Source organism: Cryptosporidium andersoni (genome assembly GCF_001865355.1).
Source record: "Cryptosporidium andersoni isolate 30847 chromosome Unknown contig_7, whole genome shotgun sequence".
NCBI lineage: Eukaryota > Apicomplexa > Conoidasida > Eucoccidiorida > Cryptosporidiidae > Cryptosporidium > Cryptosporidium andersoni.
This window is the reverse complement of record NW_027122910.1, coordinates 130,909-148,523: the sequence shown is the minus strand read 5'-3', so window position 1 is coordinate 148,523 and position 17,615 is coordinate 130,909. Positions and strand designations below refer to the sequence as shown.

The 17,615-nt window shown below is 29.6% G+C and overlaps 6 protein-coding genes across 6 annotated transcripts; 2 read left to right on the top strand and 4 right to left on the bottom strand.

Moving 5' to 3' along the window:
- Window positions 1-35: 35 nt before the first annotated feature.
- On the bottom strand, window positions 36-557 carry cand_026000 (N-acetyltransferase 5; the record flags this gene model as incomplete). The annotated part of the gene is made up of 1 exon (XM_067212829.1): window positions 36-557. The coding sequence occupies one exon, from the start codon at window positions 555-557 to the stop codon at window positions 36-38; it is 522 nt and encodes a 173-aa protein (XP_067066552.1).
- Window positions 558-837: 280 nt separating this feature from the next.
- cand_025990 (pre-mRNA-processing protein 8) lies at window positions 838-3,474 on the bottom strand (the record flags this gene model as incomplete). The annotated part of the gene is made up of 1 exon (XM_067212828.1): window positions 838-3,474. One exon carries the CDS (start codon window positions 3,472-3,474, stop codon window positions 838-840), a length of 2,637 nt encoding a protein of 878 aa, XP_067066551.1.
- A 225-nt stretch (window positions 3,475-3,699) lies between these two features.
- cand_025980 (zinc C3HC4 type domain-containing protein) lies at window positions 3,700-3,996 on the top strand (the record flags this gene model as incomplete). The annotated part of the gene is made up of 1 exon (XM_067212827.1): window positions 3,700-3,996. The coding sequence occupies one exon, from the start codon at window positions 3,700-3,702 to the stop codon at window positions 3,994-3,996; it is 297 nt and encodes a 98-aa protein (XP_067066550.1).
- A 364-nt stretch (window positions 3,997-4,360) lies between these two features.
- On the bottom strand, window positions 4,361-5,617 carry cand_025970 (protein kinase domain-containing protein; the record flags this gene model as incomplete). The annotated part of the gene is made up of 2 exons (XM_067212826.1): window positions 4,361-5,488; window positions 5,546-5,617. 2 exons carry the CDS (start codon window positions 5,615-5,617, stop codon window positions 4,361-4,363), a joined length of 1,200 nt encoding a protein of 399 aa, XP_067066549.1.
- Window positions 5,618-6,358: 741 nt separating this feature from the next.
- Window positions 6,359-7,654, top strand: cand_025960 (calcium proton exchanger family protein; the record flags this gene model as incomplete). The annotated part of the gene is made up of 1 exon (XM_067212825.1): window positions 6,359-7,654. The coding sequence occupies one exon, from the start codon at window positions 6,359-6,361 to the stop codon at window positions 7,652-7,654; it is 1,296 nt and encodes a 431-aa protein (XP_067066548.1).
- A 266-nt stretch (window positions 7,655-7,920) lies between these two features.
- cand_025950 (uncharacterized protein) lies at window positions 7,921-17,325 on the bottom strand (the record flags this gene model as incomplete). The annotated part of the gene is made up of 2 exons (XM_067212824.1): window positions 7,921-15,752; window positions 15,843-17,325. The coding sequence occupies 2 exons, from the start codon at window positions 17,323-17,325 to the stop codon at window positions 7,921-7,923; spliced, it is 9,315 nt and encodes a 3,104-aa protein (XP_067066547.1).
- Window positions 17,326-17,615: the final 290 nt, after the last annotated feature.

Here is a 17,615-nt window from a genome sequence, read left to right as displayed (position 1 = left end):
TAATACTGTTAGATTTTCAGTCATAACTTTTACTACTAAGAACTAGGCTTCCAGACTTCCTTAGATTCAACAACACTAGATAGATCTTTATCCCACATTAAGATTGGTTTTCTCATGTCGTAACCATCTTCATCAGTATAATAGTTGGCAACTTGTTTATGAATAATATAGCCAAGTTTTCTATAAAAACTTACAGCAGCTGTATTTGAAGGACGAACATAAAGATCTACAAAGTTACATCCCAAATACGTACTCACTTCTTCTAAGTAATTCATCAATTTCCTAGCAATACCATATCGACGATATTCAGGAGCAACTGAAAGTGCAGTGACATGTCCATGCCATTGTTTGTTTTCACCTTCTACTTTAGCTATAAGGTATCCAACAATCGATTGATCAGGAGCTTCACATATTACACAGAGTTCTGGCCAGATAGATAAGTAGTCACCATAATAGCTGACATTGTAAGTCTCAGTAAAGTGATCAAGATTAACTCGATTAAATTTGAAGATGTCAGTAATCTTCATGGGACGATAAGTTAGTTTAGTCTCATCCATTATATAGAATGAGAATAAGTACCATCCAAGTGATATACAGTGTTTATATAGGGAAGTAACTGTGTAGTCTCAATTATTCAATAATTCGTACCTCTAAGTTTTACAAATAAGGCGGTTTTGTAAGTTTAGAAGTAAGAGTTACATTTTTCATAGGATTTTATTGTCAATGCTACAGTTATAAATTACAAATAAGTTAGATATTGTCTCAAAATTATAATAGTGCTCTTTTTATATGCATGAAGCTGAATTACAGATATTTTAGCTAATTAAGGAGTGACACTTATTTACTTTTACTTGGTAGTATTTCACCTGGAGTATAGTAATGTGAAGCAACCTCAAATAGCCACTCTGCCTTAATTTCAGTAATATTTCGCATATATTCTTTCGTAGTATGAACTAATTCTGTATAGACTACAGTTTGAGGTCTAGATTCAAATAAGCTAGAAGAAGGATGAATATCGACAATATGGCGGTTTCTTAGTGTGGAATAGTTGCCACCCTTGTTAATTCTAGCGGTTTGAAAGAAGAAACCCGCAGCAATGGATTTTCGTATTCCATCAACTTCGTTGGGATTACTTGTAATTTCAATATCCAATGTCTCCATTAATTCACTCAATTGTATTCTAATATCTCTAGCCCTCTTCATACTCTTTCCATGTATGAAATTTTCAAAACACCATAAATTTGATTCTCCACTATTTTCCCATTGCTTGTAAACATTTAATAGTGTTAAGTGGTCTCCTCCAGATCTAAAGAAAGATTTCCTGATATTATCAGCTTGTGCAGATTTGTCTCTTGGTCGAATAAATACGGTATTTCCTAGAGATAACATGGAGACAATAATTATACTCTCGTCAACAACCTTGTATCTCTGAGATGCCAGAACTACTTTACTATACATGGGATCCAGTGGCAATTCAGCCATTTTTCTACCTATATTTGTCAGATCACCTTTATCATCTAATGCATTTAACCCATACAGGAGCTCCAAAGCCTTTACAAGTGTTTCTGGAGGAGGGGGATCCATAAAATCAAAATGGAGTAGATCATCTATACCGAGTGATTTAAGCATTAAAACAACATTTCCTAGGTTACATCTTTGAATTTCTGGAGTATTAGAAGGTTCCATCTCCATATAAAAGCTTGTCTTTGTATATAAACGGAAACATTTACCTGGTCGTACACGCCCTGCTCTTCCTGCCCTTTGATTGGCAGCAGCTCTGCTGCAGGGGATTGTAACTAAACTATCAAGACCTGTCTTTGGATTATAAGCATTTTGTTTACAAAAACCACAGTCTATAACAAAGCCAATGTTATCAATAGTTAAGGCTGTTTCGGCAATATTAGTAGCAAGTACAACTTTTCGTGCTCCTTGAGGAGTTGATATGAAAATTTGAGCTTGTTGTTCACTAGGAAGAGATGCATAAATGGGTAATACTATTAATTCAGGAACTTCTTTGCCTTTCCCAAGTATCTTCTTATTCAGTATTTCCATACATTCTTCTATCTCTTGTTGACCTGGTAAAAAACACAAAATGTCGCCTCCAGTTGGAATTCTTCGTATTCTAGAGAAATTCATACCAATATTGTCCAAAGACTTAATAGTACTATTATTATCGATAATCTCCTCAGTTTTGTCAGATCTCTTTAACTGAGATAAATGAATTTGAAGTACTGTAACAACCGTTGCGTCAATAAAATTTGCTTCTGGGGCCTTTGTATAATATATATCTACAGGATATCTGCGGCCTGGTATATAAATTATAGGTGAATTATCAAAATATTTGCCAAATTTTTCTGCTTCCAGCGTTGCAGAAGATATAATAAGCTTAAATGGTTCTGTAGAGTCCTCACAATCAGATTTGGTACTTAAATTATCATCTTTGAAATTCCTAAACCTTGATACATCCTTTACTAGCCCAAACAAGACATCTGTATGCAAACTTCTTTCATGAGCTTCATCTATTAAAAGGCATGAGTAACCACTCAAATCTGGATTTGATAAAAATTCTCTTAATAGTATGCCATCTGTCATATATTTAATTTTTGTATCCTCATCTGTACAATCCTCAAAACGAATTGTATATCCAACTTTACTACCCAGTCGGCAATTCATCTCTTTAGCTACTCTATTTGCTACACTCATTGCTGCTACCCTCCTTGGTTGAGTACAGGCAATAGTTCCTTTTTCAGCATAACCAGCTTCATAAAGATATTGAGGAATTTGAGTAGTTTTCCCTGAACCTGTTTCACCTACAATAATCAATATTGGATATTTTTCTAAAGATGACAAAATCTCTTCGCGATATTTTATTACTGGAAGTGAAGAACGAATTTCATCTATATATTGCTGTTCATTTATAAAATCTCTACACTTGAATTCTGTCGTACTATATATGTTACCTTCTTCTAGTGTAGTTTCTAGTAATTCAAAGTCTATTTGAGAACCATCAGGTAAAATTAAAGTAGATTCTTTGAGTACTTTATTTGGATCTAAACTATCAACTTTATTACTACTACTTCTGTTGGTTTGAATTGCTGCACTTGTTTGTACCCTTTCCCAAATTTCCTGATCTGTCAATATATTGTGAGATTTCCTATTAGATATATAATGTGGATGTATAATTGCAGCATCTAATTTCTTCTGTAGATCCTCATCATAACTTTCAGGCATTATATAAGCATCGATAAAGCTCCCATCTATATCACGATCTTCTACAATTTTCCTGGCAGTTTTCACCAAGTTACGTTCTATCTCAAGTCTTCTCTTCTCCTTTTTAGTAATTCTGTCATTTATAGTTTCGTACAGTAATTCCTTATCTTTTAAAACACGTTCAGCTAACTCAAGTTGCCGACGCTCTCTGTCAGCTAAGTACTGCCTTCTACGTAGTTCCCTTTCACTTTCTAAGTTACTCATTTAATTTAAAGCCCCATATATAACTTCCAATGAATGAAGGCAGTATCTAAAACTAAAATCATCTTAGGTCTATCTCCGGAAAGAACCAGAGAACACTAAAAAACTAACATTACTAAAACTTATTTTGTAGCGCCTGTTATGTGGCGCCTGAATATTAGTTTACACTTGCAAGCATTGTTCAGAGACTGTGCAATATTATACCTGGTAAAAGTTAGCCTTTATAATATGGGTAGAGTTAAGATAAAGAAGATGTGGATGATTGGATATTGGAATTGGCTATGTGGAGATGATATGTGCAGTATATGTAGTGAGTCATTTGAAATGACATGCCCACAGTGCTCAAGACCTGGAGATACTTGTCCACCAGCCTTTGGAGAGTGCGGGCATGCATTTCACCTCCACTGTATTCATGAATGGCTTGCTAGAGCTCGAAATGATTCTGGAATGTGTCCAATGTGTAGACGAGAATTCAGATTTCAGGTAACTTCTAGTTCATTATCTTCACAGTCCCTAAAGGTTTAACTAATTTACCTGTAAAAAAAGATAATATTGAGGTATATTTATATATCAATTTTATATATACCTTATTAGTACCTAATGTGAATAAAAAAAAGTTTTCAATACTACTGTTTAAGGTATATGGAGCTAGACAACATCAGTGCATATAAGCTATTCTGTACTTAATTTTACTAATTTCAGTTATAAAAGAAACCCACAGAGTCGAGAGAGAGGAATAGTCTAGTGGTTATGACGCCCGCTTCACACGCGGGAGGTCACGGGTTCGATCCCCGTTTCTTCTACTTTTACCCTGACTTTGGAAAGTGGCAAGAAAGTAACTAGAGAACACTCTAAGTAGAAGATTATTTATTTCTCTACTAAATCAGTACTATTTATTTAAATCACTTGCACTATCATTTTTCAATTTTATATGATGTATAAACTCTTCCTCCCATGTATCTCTAGGACCTTCATATATCCTACGCTGTATATCGTAATTAAGCCTTTTTAAGCTTAATTTTGTATTAATTGACAAATTTAAGTTGTCAATATATTCATCAGAGAACTGACCCTTGTAGTTTTCTGTCATTTTTATCAAACAGAGCTCTGTTAAACTTAATAATTGTGTTGAACTTATAAACTCTTTGTGTATTTCTTGAAAGTTTACATCTTTAAAATATTCGTGTTGTTTGATCGCATTGATAGTAGGTCTCTCATATGGATCTTTTTTTAAAATAGATAATACTAAATCTTTAGCTAATTTAGGAAAATCTGGTGGAAAATTAAACTTCAGATCTAAAACCCTACAACAGACCAAAAATTCACTAGGTGCATTAAATGGTGGAAATCCACTTAAAACCTGAAATACTGTACATCCATAACTCCAAATATCAGCAGAAAAAGTTACGGGTTGGTTCCTTATGCTTTCTGGGGCCATAAATTGAGGAGTTCCAACATAATACTTGAATTGTCTCCTACCACGTACCATGTTAAAACGACATGGGCACGATAATTTACAGTTCTTTGATGTACATTTTGTAGAGTTTAATGCTAGTGCAGTACCAAAGTCCCCTAATTTCAATGTCTTGTCAGATGATAAAAAACAGTTCTCAGCTTTAATATCACGATGTACAATATTTTTACTGTGTATATATTCTATTGCCAATAATAATTGAGCCAGATATAGTTTAGCTGTCCTTTCAGGTTTAAAGCCAAATGGTATTATATATTGCCATAATTCACCATATTGACAATACTCATATGAAATATAAACATTTTCTTTATCAGTAAATGTTTCTAATAATCTTAATACATTGGAATGTCCCGGATTATTCAATTGTAATCCAATATTTTTCTCATTTAAAATATCCTCTTCTCTATGATATGCTCTTAATTTAGTTTTATTAGCCACTTTAACGGCAACATAATTCCCACTAATTGTATTATATGCTAAATAAACTTCTGTAAGATTGCCTGTGCCTATTATTTTATCTAGTTTATAATTTTTAATAATGGGCTGAGAGTACACACAAAATTTTAGCTAATACTACTGTAGAATTTTAATAATACTTACCTTTTCAGTCTTATCAGAGTTATCATCTCTTTTATTTCTATCATTTATATTTAATAAAAACCCACGTTTCATTCGTATCGATGAAATTATCACCATACTCTGATGATTGGGTATTGCAAGCATGCTAAATTCCACCGCCTATTACAATAGTAGAAGTTTTAAATGTTCAAATATACTTGTATAAGCGTTATTTCCTAAGTTAATAATATTATGTTACAGTATTCAATCAAACTAGGACTTAACAACCTACTTTTGACACTTTTCTAATAAAAGATGTTCTATATTAGATATTTGCTTATAATTTACTAATACTAAAAAAAGATATCTGAAGGTAAAATTTAAGCATTATCTCTTTGCAAGTAAACTCAAAAATTCATCTCCCACATACAACAAATATTTTGAAGTAATAAAATATTGACTTTATAAAATCCCTTATATTTAACTTTTTTTAATTCAAGACATCTCCATCCCGGTACCGCCGTGTACATATTAAGCGCTTTTATATATATGCATTTATTCTGCAGCTTATCCACTATTAAAATCTTCCTTGAGAGAAATCTCCATTATTCATATCTTTAATTAAAGAAGTAATTATATTGAATTCAGTTCATAAGTAGGAATTATATTTACTGAGAAGTTTAATAGGGTAATCTTACTTAGAAAGTAATACAGGCGACTGGATGCCTAAAGAACTCACTGAGAACCTAGTTAATAACAGATAAACTACCTTATGGACTTGGATATATCCACTACTCGTACCAAAAATTTTATAACACGAATATCTTATTATTAGGAATATATAATCTATGAAATATGGTGCTTCAACGTATGAGAGCAACATCTTACCTTCGGCGTACAGTATCAGATCCTTTCTCACGCCGTCGTACAACTATGCCATATACACTAGGTTTGGGTAATCAACCTAAAGACTTATATAAGAAATTAGTAATGACAGGAAACTCTCTAAGTATTATTGAGGATGAACCCATTCCAGTCTTTACTTTCCAATCTGATATATTTGCAATATTTGAAATATTAACATCCCAATTTAATATATTACTTATATTTGTACCTTTTGGTATATTAAGTTATTACTTAAATTGGGGTCCTTTGGCGACTTTTTGGTTAAATTTTATTGCTTTAATACCTTTAGCTAATATACTAGGTATTCTTACCGAGGAACTAGCTCTACATACAGGTGAAGTTATAGGAGGTCTTTTAAATGCTACTTTTGGTAATGCTGTTGAGATGATTTTAACAGTTCAGGGTATTCGAGCAGGACTGTTTACCGTTGTGCAAGGTACTCTATTAGGTTCTATTTTATCCAATCTCCTCCTTATACTTGGAATGGCTTTTTTTGCAGGAGGTCTATTCCATCATGTGCAAAAATTCAATGAAAAGGGAGCATCATTTTCTACATCGCTACTTATGCTCTCTTGTATGGCAATAACAATTCCAACGATTGTAGCTCAAGTTCATCAGTCACAATATAGTACATTGATGATATCTAGACTTACAGCTCTTTTGCTATCATTTACATATGTTTTATTTTTGTTTTTTCAACTCTATACTCACATAAACTTATTTCGAGAAGAAGACCTGTCAGTTTTTGATGGGAATAGCTTTTATGGAAGACGTATAGAATGCCCTTCTATATCTTGGCAAATTGGGGTTATATTGATTCTAATATCTACTACCTTAATTTCTCTATTAAGTGAATATTTAGTAGAATCTATAAGTGGATTTGTCTGTGAATGGGGATTTTCTGAAAATTTTATTGGTGTTATTCTATTACCTTTGGTCGGAAATGCTGCTGAACATATGACTGCAGTTTCTGTTGCAATAAAAAATAAAGTAGATCTCACAATGGGAGTTGCAGTAGGAAGCTCTACACAGATTGCCTTATTTGTTGTCCCTTTTAGTGTGCTGGCTGGGTGGGTTTTAGGACAACCAATGACATTATCATTTACACCTGTTTCAGCTATGATCCTTATGTTAGCAAATCTAATCGTTATTGGAATAGTTCAAGATGGTGAATCTAATTGGTTCGAAGGTAGCCTCCTTATTATAAGTTATTGTATAGTTGCTGTTGTATATTGGTATGTTTGAAAATAAGTTAAATTTAGGGGGCTTTTATGAAAATTAAAGGTTGAATATTATATCTAGAATGTCTTCTAAACTATATAGTGTTAAGTACAACCTTATATTTAGGAATATTAAGGTCATTTTTATATCCTGATATTTATAATTATAGATCTAACACAAAGAAGTATCTTAAAGTGTTTAAAGTACATAAAATAAAATCTATAGAGAATAAACCAGTTAAAATTAGTTAAAATATAATTTATTAATATTTTAAAGATAATTTGAAGTTATTACTGAAATTCAAGTTCCTCTTCCCACAAGTCATTAATCTTTGGTTCTTGTAATGGGAGTTCTGCTCTCTCTATATTAGAGAATTTATTTATTGAGTATATTATATTTCTGAGAGTAGATATTATAGCTGATATAGGAGTACATATCCATAATAAAGAAGAGTTTGTTAAATCTCCATGTATGAAGATATTTTTAAATTGCTTCAACCCTTTTATTAAATTACTTCCAAAATTTCTTATACGTTCAAAGGGTTTAACTACAGGAATATCCAAGGCAAATATTATTTGGTAAGATTGCAATAATAGCTGATGTATAAAATAATTTTGTGTATGGTTCCAAGCTTCTCTTGGAGTTAATAGTAAGGAATGTAACTCCAGTGATTTCCATTTTAGTCTTGCATTATTCATAGACAAAACCCTCATTAAAGACTTAACAGTTACTTTAGTTTCACCAATTCCAATATATAAAGTATCAAACCATAGGTTAAATTCAGACTTGGTTGACATATTGAAATTCGATATTTCATTAAAAATAAATCGTGATATATTAGAAGTTTGTATCATGGTATCCTCTAAATTCTTGATCTTATATTTCCTAGCTCTAAAATTTAAATGTCTACTTATCTCATCCAAATTTTTTTCAATGTGATTGGTATCAAGTATAACACTAATAGATGGTATTATTATCATTAGGCGATGTATAATTATTTGAAATAGAGATTTTGAACATATTTTAGTGTTATATTGATATTCCTGAGTATAACTGTTTGATAAGTCAAGATCCAAAAGAATATGAAAACAATTACTTGAACTTGATAGCTTAGTCCAGTTACTAAAATAACTAGTGGCTAAATCAGATAAACCTGAATTTTTAAGTTGATTGTTCCATTGTTTAACTAGCTTGAGAGTAATCTGCTGCAGTGAACTATGATGAGATGAAGTAGAGAATTCAGAGGAGCATTTAGAAGATTTATATGAGATGGTGCTATTCTGGAGTAGTGAGCTGCTTAGAAAACCTAACTTCCTACAGTATCTTGAGCAGCTTAAAGAAGTGCTTTGATCAGAAAGTCTAGTAGACAACATCCCAATTTGAACAAACTCCATATCTTCATTTAAACGATTTAATAGATATACTTCAATATATTCTGCAGTTATATGAATTCTAAGTATCCTTTTATTTAACGATTTTGAATGTAAATGCGGATACAGGGTCAAATATTTAGATTTCAAAAAAGGTTTTAATATATATTTGTTATATTTTTTTCTTTTAATTTGAATAGGAGTGGAAAGTTGAAATTTCACTGGTCCCAAAAAAATATTAATTACAGGTAAAGAGCTTTTGTAAGGTGTACTATAGTTTGAAATTTTACAAACACTAAATATATCCCCAAATGTAATATTTGTTGAGTCCAAAGAAATACGCATATTAAAACATGAAATCTGATGCTCTGATACAGTTTCAAGTGTGGATTCATGGTCTCTTATATTTCGACTTTGTAAAGTAGTATTTGAGTTAGGCCATACAAATATACTATAACTTATACTATCAATTGTAGCAAATTCATCCAAGCTAATAAATATAGTGGGATATCTATATACGTTAAATATTCCAGAAAAAGTTTTATAAGCACTTTTTACTTTCATCTCATATACTCTAAATCTAGCTATGCACCAATAAGGATGTAAAATATCTCTACCTTTACAGAATATCGGGAGTACTAATAGCGAAAGATTATTCTTAATAGAGAGATTATTAGGATTCAAAGAAATAGATGCAATGACTCTAAGTGAACAAGGCTTTTCATAAAAGGAAATATGACTTGAGTTTGTCCAAAAATAGCTCTGAAGTTTAGGTTCATTGGTTTGATTGTATATATCCTGTAGAATCAAAATTTTTACTTCATTAGATAAGGGAATCTCAGTATCTTTTGCCCAAATATAAGGGCCTGAATTTGATGGTATAAGTACTATAGGCCTTGTACTAGATTGAATATTGGCATTGGACTCTAAAATATACTTTTCTGAATGATTGAATGACTTTCTAAAATCTATTCCCAAATCCGTAGTATTTTGAGATATAGTTTTAGAATTTATATTTTTTTGTCCATGAATTGATCTATAATTACTTGTATTCAGCCAATATAAATCTAAAGAAAGATTATTCGAAGAATTCTCTTTAATCTTTGATATTAGGGATATTTCCTTTGAAAAGCATTCAAATTGAGAATCCAAATCATCTTTAAATTTAAGAGTTGAATTACCAAAATCTTTAATGCATGAATTTGTAAATCTTGGTCTTTGTAACTTATTAATTGTCTCTGAAATAATTAAGGAGTTTTGAGAGTCTCTAGTAACCAGCGATGAGATCTCTGAATCGGAAGTATAAGGTAACTGCTGCTGAAAATACAAATTAAATGGAAGACGATTTTCAATGACAAAAGGAACCTGATTCACACCCTTAATAGAACTATTGTGGCAACATGTGATTCTTTTTGAAGGAAAGTCTTTATATAAATTATCAATATCATTATTTATCGGTGTAATAGTGATAATAAAAGTTCCAAATTTATGTAAAATGTTGACTCTGACCACACTCCAGTTAGAATATATTTGTTGATAACTAGACAAAGGATATTTACTATAATATAGATTACAAATATATTGTTTGGAACTCTCTTTAGTATTTGAACAATTCAAAGCAAATGGATTTGTCCAACTTGATGAAAAGACACCATCTGAATGAGAAGAGGATTTCATATCTACTCTTTGGAAATTTATGTACCCATAAGAATAACCACTTAAAGAAGAATAAAAACACATTTGCCCACAAATAGAACGTTTAGAGAATTTTCCTATATCATTCAGATCAATTCCACCTTGCACTATTTTAGGAAATGTATCAAATTCACAAAATGGGGGAATATGGTATAAAATTGAGTTTTCCAAGTCTAAATCATTTTTCAGAGAATATACTTGTCTACTTAGAGACCACATCATATTTAGGGGATAAGAACATAAGTTTAATAAGACCCAAGACGGTCGAAATATCAGGATTTTACAAGTTGAGAGCCTCTCAGATACTTCTTCAGGTAAATGTCTGGATTTATAAGATGGATAAAAACCTGAAAGAGTAACAGCTACAACTTTTGAAATTTTGGAAAATTTAATTATAAGCCAAGAAGAAGATAATTTTGTGAGGGACAGGTCTGAGGAGTAGTAGTCCATATCCTGAACTTGATTGTCTAAATATAGAGGAATCAAATAACTAACCTCTTCGTTATCTTGTAGAATTATGTCCTTATCTTGTTTAATTTCCTGTTTACTATATTCATTTGAAAGTAAGTATAAAGAATATTGATTTGATTCTAAAACACCACAGAATGAAGACAGTTCATTCTCTGGTAAGAAAGACTCCCAATTAGAATTTATGCTCTCCCAATTCTCACTACTAATAGCTGAATTAGAATTTGAGGGATCTAGAATTACTGAATTGCAAATACCGAAGTTGTCATCTCTTGGTTGTTTATCTGTGGAATGATACTCATCAAATGACTTGGACAAAAATTTAAGACGATGTTCTGTATGATTAACAATAGTTAAAGAGCACCATATAAATATGTTTACATGATTTCTTTCATTTGAAACAATTATAGAAATATTTGATATATTAATACCATGTATATACTCAAGATTATACTCTAAAATATTCCCTGCACGTGAGTTAATAACTATAGCTTTTGAAGATGACCACGAGTCACAAACATCTGAGCATAGTAGTGCTCTAACTTGCAGCATTAAAGATTTAGCTGAATCAAACATAGTGACTTGATCTGTTATAAAAGGTTTAAGTTTTTTTGTATAAGTGTATTGATTCTCATTGGTATTTCTTAGGTTGTGGTTACCCTTACAATCTGATAATCTAAACTCGATAGGGAAAATTAAACTATTTGTTATTTGTATTGGAGAAAAAATCCTATATTTAATAACTTGTTCTGAGTCTATATAACATTCAATTCCAAAAAACATACTTCCAAAATCTGATATACAAGATGAAGATGTGGTAAATGAGTGTAAATTTTTAGATCTTACTGCTTCCTGATATAGTATACGTAAATCACACGAACAAGACCAAATTTTACTGAATAAAGGATAATTGAAAATTGTATCTTCATTAGGTTTAGTAGCTTTAATATTTGGATGTAACTTTGATTTGATAATCATATAAGGACAAGAAGAAGCAACTGATATCGGTAATTCTAGTACTTTGTTCGATTTCAAATCGTACTTAAAAAAATCATCATTTATTTCAGATATAAACACTATCTCAATATCAAAAGATAGATCTGAGTTTATTTCAACTGGTGACTTTATAAGAATACACGGAAAATATTGGTATTGATAGTTAAAAGATGTTTGAGTACTGTCTTTATATAGAGTTCTCGATTTATTCAATATTGTTTGATTTTGTATAGTTATACTAAGGAACTTGTAGTTGCCAAATATTGCATTAAAAGTATTATACTGGTGTCTTTCAATCAAATATTTCTCTGCAGAAAGAGCTGCTAGTGAGCTGTTGCTATTCCTTGTCTCTTTGTCATTGAGACTAAATCTGGATATAAGAAAAATGTCTTTTATCCCAAATAAATATATTGATTTTGGATATATCTTTATCTTAAAATTATTTACAGGTAGTTCTAAGTTTAAAGGATTCCCAGTTTTATTATCATAGAAAATGCAAACAATTGGAATTATAACATTTTGATATCTTTTAGAATTTGCATCTCTAATTAGTAAATCAAGAGTATTTTCCATTATACTTAAATAATATGGGCATTGCCTTAGATCATTTATCTCAGTAGATTTTATATTTCCTGTATCCAATCTAAGTATATTATAATAGTATTCAACCTCTATCGAATTAAATTCCTGGCTATTATTTACTGATATCTTGTTAAAAAACTCAAAAAGCCTGTCAGTAAAAACAATATTTCCTAAACTAACTTTGAGTATTAAACATATTTTTGAATTGTAATTATAAGCTGTAAATATTGAAAAAGGTGCAAATATTGATATTGATGAAGCATTTAAATATTTAGGTATAGTATTAATAGACAAATTCAAAGAAAGTTCAGCTGGTCCTAATATTGAATAGTTGTGGCAAGTTTTATTTGGAATGTCTAACACATAATTAATACCATTATTGAATATTTCCAGCTTCTGCATGGTATCTTTTTTTACTGCAGAATATGTCACTCCAAATATATCAAATTTGCTAATACTCATTGTTAGGCTAGTATTAAATATATTTCCGCTTCCAGTGTTATTGCTATTTATATTAAGTTCTTTAAATCTTAAAATCAAGGCCTCTGTAGATATTAAGAAATCTTCTATGCAGTATCCTAAATAAAAGCTCGGTAGTCTCAAAGATAATCTTTGTATTGTATGAATAACAGTAAAGTATGATGTATCCATACAGTAAATAGATCTAGTAATTCTACCTGAAGTTTTCGAATTGGAAAATCCCGATAAAACACTTTTAATTAAGGTCCAGTCATGGGAATTTAAGATCATATAAAATGGCAAACATAGTTCTGGATGTATTGTACTAGTATGAGGAACAAAAACTATATCAATATTTGTAAAATCTAATTTTTGTTTTACAGAAATACCATTAGTAGGGGAATTTATATGTAGATCACAAAAAATTGTAACATTAAAACCATGTTCCCATCTTGACACAGAATGTATTGATAAATCATGAAAATATGCTATTTTCATTTGCTCAATTAATTTTAAATATTCAACAATATGAGATTTCCGATAAACAAGCTCATAACAAACATTATCTTCTCTGAATTCTTTGTATGTATTTTTGATCTCAAAATACTTCAATTTATGAATCAAAGGTAGCATGAAAGTTACAATATCTAAGTTAGTGATATTTAACTGTATATTATTTTGCAAATATCCAACTAAAAAATTTAGCTTCCGATTGAGAATTTCTAATTTAAAAGTAACTTTTTCCCTCTCACTAAACTGAAATTCCAAAAATATGTGGTTTTTACCAGTTAATAATGCTGTAGCAAGATATCTGAAATCTCCAAAACTATCGTCGTTTATTAAGTAGATACAATAAGACGGTACATTTATACTGAATGATAGAATTGTCAAATTACTTAATTTTTTGAAATTTTCCAAATTAAAGATATATTTCACTTTTCTGTTGTAAAAGGTATTTAAAAAGACTTCAGAGTCTATTTCATTATATGAAAATATTCTAGTATATGATATAATAATAGATATTGCATGAATTATACACTCTACAATATATGGTGATAATAAAAAATAAAAAGATGAAAATTCCACACAGACTATTGTCTCTAACTTATTATTTATGCAATTTTGCATCCACTTTACAAATATTCCGCAAGAAAAGTCCTGACCAAAGTTTAATATGGATAATATAGATTTTATACTACAGATGTCTTTATAGATACTGATATTGGGTAAGTATATAGAAAGTTCACCTAAAGAATTAAGTCTATTATTTGAAAAAGAAATACCATTAACTTGAAGAAATATAATTGGATCTTCAATATAATCTCTGCCATAAAAATTTACATGTATTTTGCCAGAAATAATTTGGAATATCCCTGGATATAAAGGCAAAGAATTTATAGATTTATTTTCATTATAAATTAACTGAAACAACTCAGTAATAAAACTAATTAGAAAAATATCATGTATAACTTTTTCACTGATATTAAATTCAATATACTCCAAACTATTATTTTGAGGATATACATCATCATTTCTATTATTATTTGAATCATCTTCCAAAGGATTAATTAAAATAGAAATGTGATTTGTAGAATCTGAAGGTAAAAAATTGTATGAATAATCTTCAATAACTTGGTAGAATAGTTTAGGATTAACTTTAGGCTCATTATCAACTACTACATGAATAATTCCAGCTTTAAAAATAGTCACAACTCTTTGCTTATCCAATGTATAATGTAGAAATTTTAAATTGCTGATTTTCAACTTGTACCTGAATAATTTATTATTTGAATATTCAAATTTTTGCAATGATATACGCAGTAACTTGTAAGAAAGTATATATTGAGAGTTACCAAGTATTTTGAATTCTTCTGAAAAACATTCTAATTCAGGTTGCAAATTATTCCTCCAATTAAATGAATTATCACTGAGTTTGATAGTTATTTGATCTGAGGTAACTACAGCCTTATTTCTTAAGATATTCGTAAATCGAGAAATAATAGAGCATCTATGTATGGAATTTAATATGTTATCTTGTTTATTATATTTTCTAGGTATATTACTTAGCAAGATAGAAAAAAACACTTCAAATTCAAAAAGTCCCAACTTAACAGATAAAAAGTCTATATATGTCCATCTATATAATTGAATATCTAAAATTGCTGCTGTTCCCTTTTTTATGCTTTGTAATATATATGCTTTGCCATATCGATAAAACATTTGTTCAAATAATAACCTTACTTTGAAGTTTCCACTCATAACTGAGACTATGGAGTCATCTATTAGTAATTTTAAATCTTCATATGTATGCCTTGTGTGACAAGCTGATTTTATAGAATCTATAAGTACATTCTGAATATCATGGTTTAAACGGAGTTCCCCATCCATTATCTTCAAACATGTTTTACAATCTTGCACTGATATATTAATTTCTGAGCTAATTATATCTAGAAAGGGTAAATTAACAATTATTAACAAAGATAAACTTGACATAAATTTAGTTAAGGCTTGTTGCCCCATATGGGATTGATTCAAGCAATCTTGAATACAGTCTATAAAAATATTATAAATATCATAAAGTATGTAGTAGGACTCAAACAAATAAAATAAAGGCTTTCTTTCTCTGCATTTGTAAAATTTACCGTCTTCATTGCAATATATTGATTTTACATAAATAATTGGGTTGCTTATATTAATATCAATGTATATTTTAGATAATAGATTTGATCTATCCAAAAATTCTGCAATTATATTATTTTTTATATCTTCATTAAATAAAAACTTCCCTTCTATCTTTGGAATATTCATTACATAATTGATATTTTGTGCGTTTGAACTATTATATATCAAATCTCCTGAATTCAACTCCACAAAAAAGCTTGAGTCTACATGAGAAAGTTCAATATGAAACAAATTACATGTATATTTAATAAAGGAACATTCAAAATTATTAAATTCTTTTACATATGAATATATTGGAATATTTAACAAAATATCATTTACTGAAAATGAAAACGAGCATACAGAACACTTTTTTATTGTAGAGTCTAATTTTAAATTTTCAAGAGACAAAATAATAGTACTAAAATATTCATCAGTTGTATTAATTACCACCTTCTCAATATTAATAGAAATATCAATTATTATACCAATTAGATATCTAAAAGTAAAAGTAATATCCTTTCCATTCAAATTCTCACTTTTGAATATATCCAAATCCCTTGTAAAAAGAGTAATGAGCTTTCTAAACTCAGAACTCAAAATAACTTCATTACTAAAAGTTAAATCTATATTATATTTTAATAGTATAAATTTGGGAACTACTATATCGATGGTATTTAATTCATTAAATTTATCTATTTCCATATTTTCAAAGGACTCTTGTATTGCAAACTCAATGCTATTTTCAATAGAGAAAATTGATCTTAAATCACTATTAATTTTATAAAAGAGAGCCATTAAAAATGGATCTTTGATATTGACCTCTTCACTATTAAAAGCTCTCATCACATTATCAAAACCTATTATTCTGCTATATTCTAGTGATAATCTACTTGAATATATAATTAACTTATGAGAGTCAAGTAATGACAAAAATTTTATACTACCAATAGAAAGATACAAAACAATCGGAATTTCATATTTAGTACTTTCATAGCCCAAATTAAGTGGAATTTGATAAATTATTTGTATATTTGAACCTGTGATATTTATATAATTTAATAATATCAAGATTTGTTTGATAGTTTTGATATTTTGACTATTTTGATTGTTCATAATAACTCCACAGAAAAATATATTAATACCCTGAAAATGAATATCTACTGCACGTGAAAAGTATCTAATTATACTTAAAATACAACTCAAATAGCTATTTGATACTCCCCAATAGAAGTGCAGCAGTACAAAATCCAAAGTCATGAAAATAAAAAAAAACCAATTTGATACCTTGATATCGATCTCCTTGAGTATTATATAAGAGTTTGAAGATAATTTAGACTTCCTCAGAGAATTTATATCACTCCATTTTTTAGTATAGTCCCAAGCTAATGGTACAACTATATCTTTTAATATAAAATGTCTAAATCCTTTGATTTCATAATGCCTTCCCTTTAGAAAACCCATCTATATTAACCAATAGTCGTATAATAATATATTAAGTTTCTCCAAATTAAGTATGTGTATACATCATCACACTTCCAACGAAAAAAAAAAGTTGAGCTTAAAGTATAAATTTACAAGCAGTTGTACCGCCAAAAAATGAAACTACAACTTCCCTATTTAACTAGAATTCTCTTCCTATTTAAGTAGAAAAAGTAGATAGTACATAATTTGAATATTACACTTAAAATTAGACTTTTCTTTTATTATTTATGTATTTATATATCAGATTCTAAAGTGTTAGCCTAAATTTA